At 36.8% G+C, this 2,361-nt stretch overlaps 1 protein-coding gene across 2 annotated transcripts in view; it reads right to left on the reverse strand.

The window, feature by feature from the left end:
- Nucleotides 1–2,361, reverse strand: part of LOC106869563 (lissencephaly-1 homolog) — a 62,885-nt gene that overhangs the window by 16,692 nt on the left and 43,832 nt on the right. For both annotated transcript variants that reach the window (XM_014915355.2, XM_014915356.2), the window contains exon 4: nucleotides 1,198–1,272. In XM_014915355.2, the coding sequence (XP_014770841.1) occupies nucleotides 1,198–1,272 (75 nt within the window). The remainder of the gene's footprint in view (nucleotides 1–1,197; nucleotides 1,273–2,361) is intronic.

A 2,361-nucleotide genomic window follows, 5' to 3' on the forward strand; every position in this document is an offset into this window, starting at 1 on the left:
TATATATATATATATATATATATGATGATGAAACCAGTTATGTAAGCTGTATATTATGCATACGATACAACACAAACCAGTTATGAAAACAAAAAAATGTCCAGAAAAGCAAATAAGCAGCAGCAGTGTTATTCCTGCAACTGTCTTCCCAGCCTCACACCAATCTCACATCATCCTCCCACAGATGACCTGATAAAAGCCAGTGAGGCTGCTGATAACCAGTTCTCTATTCTTAAACAAAAAAAATGTTTTTTTTCCATTCACAAACCACAATAGACCATTCTTCCTGCTGTTTCTTCACTGGATAGAGGAAACTAGCCAATCACAGACTATTTTCACCAGTTTCTCCCTACCCCCCACCCCACCTACCTTATATTTAGGTTCTAACATTTTAATTCTTTTATACTCCATTTTATTATATTCTTCTCTTCCTATCTTTTGGTGAGAGACAAATAATAATTCCTATCTCCTCCAGACACTAGATAGCCATCAGGTTACAATAATGGTAACCTAACTCACAGCAGAGAATAGCTTATTTCTTTTTAAAAGAAAAGATATTTTAACCAGTAAAATCAGTTGAAAACTTTATATTTCTCTAATGCTACCAAAATTACTAATAAAGCAAGGTGAAGGGGATATATTTTTACCAGTAAATCTAGAAATTTGAGAAGCTCCTTATTCTGCAAAGTAGTTAATGAGGGGAATATGGTCCCATTGATTCATCAAACTGTATCTTTCTCTTTCTTTGTCTCCTTCTCAGCAGGAGACAAATAGAAATAGATTTGTGAATTAGATTAAATCAGTCGAGTCAAATTGACCTGCAATGGCAAATCTCTTATTGCGGTGGCAAAGGCTAGGATAGGTATTTAAAGAGCAAACTGGAATTAACATAAGATGTTGAAAAGATTAACAACAGTTCAAATGTCACCGGTGGTACACTGGTATCCATGTACTCACTCCAACTACATTGAAACAGTAATAAGGAGTGGGTGCACCAGGTAATTAATGAGTGTTTTGATGACTTGTAGCATTGATTTGGAAACATTCTACTTGGCCAGGAGATAGTCATGGAATTTCAGGGTGACAAAGAATTTCCTGTGATTCAATGCTGATGTTTATTAGTTTGAGATAGGAAACGGCAGGAAGGAAATTGCTTGACAGTCATGGCAGGATTGGAAAGAAGGAGTGAAAAAATACCTTTTTCTGTAGTCGGATGACTGAGGTCCACTTCTTCTCAAGTAACCCAGCATATTTCTTGTCAATCTCTCCTGGCTGGTTAAAAAAAAATTTTTAAAAGCAATGAGTAAAACGAATTAGAAATACATGTATACACACACACAGCTAATAACAGTTTAATGAATGCACATAAATCCAGCTCCTTCACACTCCATCACCACCCCCCATCACAGATTAGAGCAGAGCCCAGATTAACCTTAAGTTGACTTCAGAGAAGGGAGATTAATTGAAACTCAAAAACATTTTGAAGTGATGATAAATAGCATATACTAATGAATTATTTTATTAATGACTAACCACAGGGACTAACAACAACTCATTAACAACACAAAAAAAAAACAAAAAAACTGGTGAATTTCTTGGACAATTCTCCAACAACACAAATCCTAGCCAACACCACTTACAAACTTAAATACTGCTCCTACAACTACAGTCTTCATTCATTTCCTCTCACCTGGATATCAATCGTCTTCCAGTTCCTCTAGTTTTAATTCTTTTTTATACAAACCCATCCCGAGATTCACCCTGGGTCTAGGAAACCAATTTTTTGTTTTCAAATTATCTAGTTTAAAGCCTTCCGTTAGAATTTCACAGGAATCTATATTCTAAAGACAAGCTTAATGAAAAAAAAAATCATTTTAGTAATCGTTCATTATTTCGAAAATTGATTAGATTGAAAGGTAGAGGATTTTTAAGAGAAATATGGTAACAAAAGGGGTTAAGACACTCCACTACCTCACAGCATCTATTGGACCCTTCAACTCAGGCAGGTCTGCTTCTAGCTCCCTTCTAAGTCTTCACTCACTTTCAATACACACAATTCTACAAGGTTAGCCATACATCCATAACAACATGGCTGCTGCTGCAGAAACCAAATCAGTTGCCGTTCTGAAATGTCTGCACCAATTGCTAGCCTCACCTGTTGCTCTAATCAACACCAAGGGATGCTACTTTTTTAAGGTGTGGCCACAGTTGGATGGTTTAGAAGCTTGTTTTGCAACCGCCTGCTTTTAGGTGCAGTTCCACACTGCAGTCGCTTAGGCAGCTGTTTTTCACTAGAGCCCTAGGCCAACAAATCCCTGTGAATTGGCAAGACAGAAACTGTGTAGAAGCTCATCGTGTGTG

Source organism: Octopus bimaculoides, chromosome 25 (genome assembly GCF_001194135.2).
Source record: "Octopus bimaculoides isolate UCB-OBI-ISO-001 chromosome 25, ASM119413v2, whole genome shotgun sequence".
Lineage (NCBI taxonomy): Eukaryota > Metazoa > Mollusca > Cephalopoda > Octopoda > Octopodidae > Octopus > Octopus bimaculoides.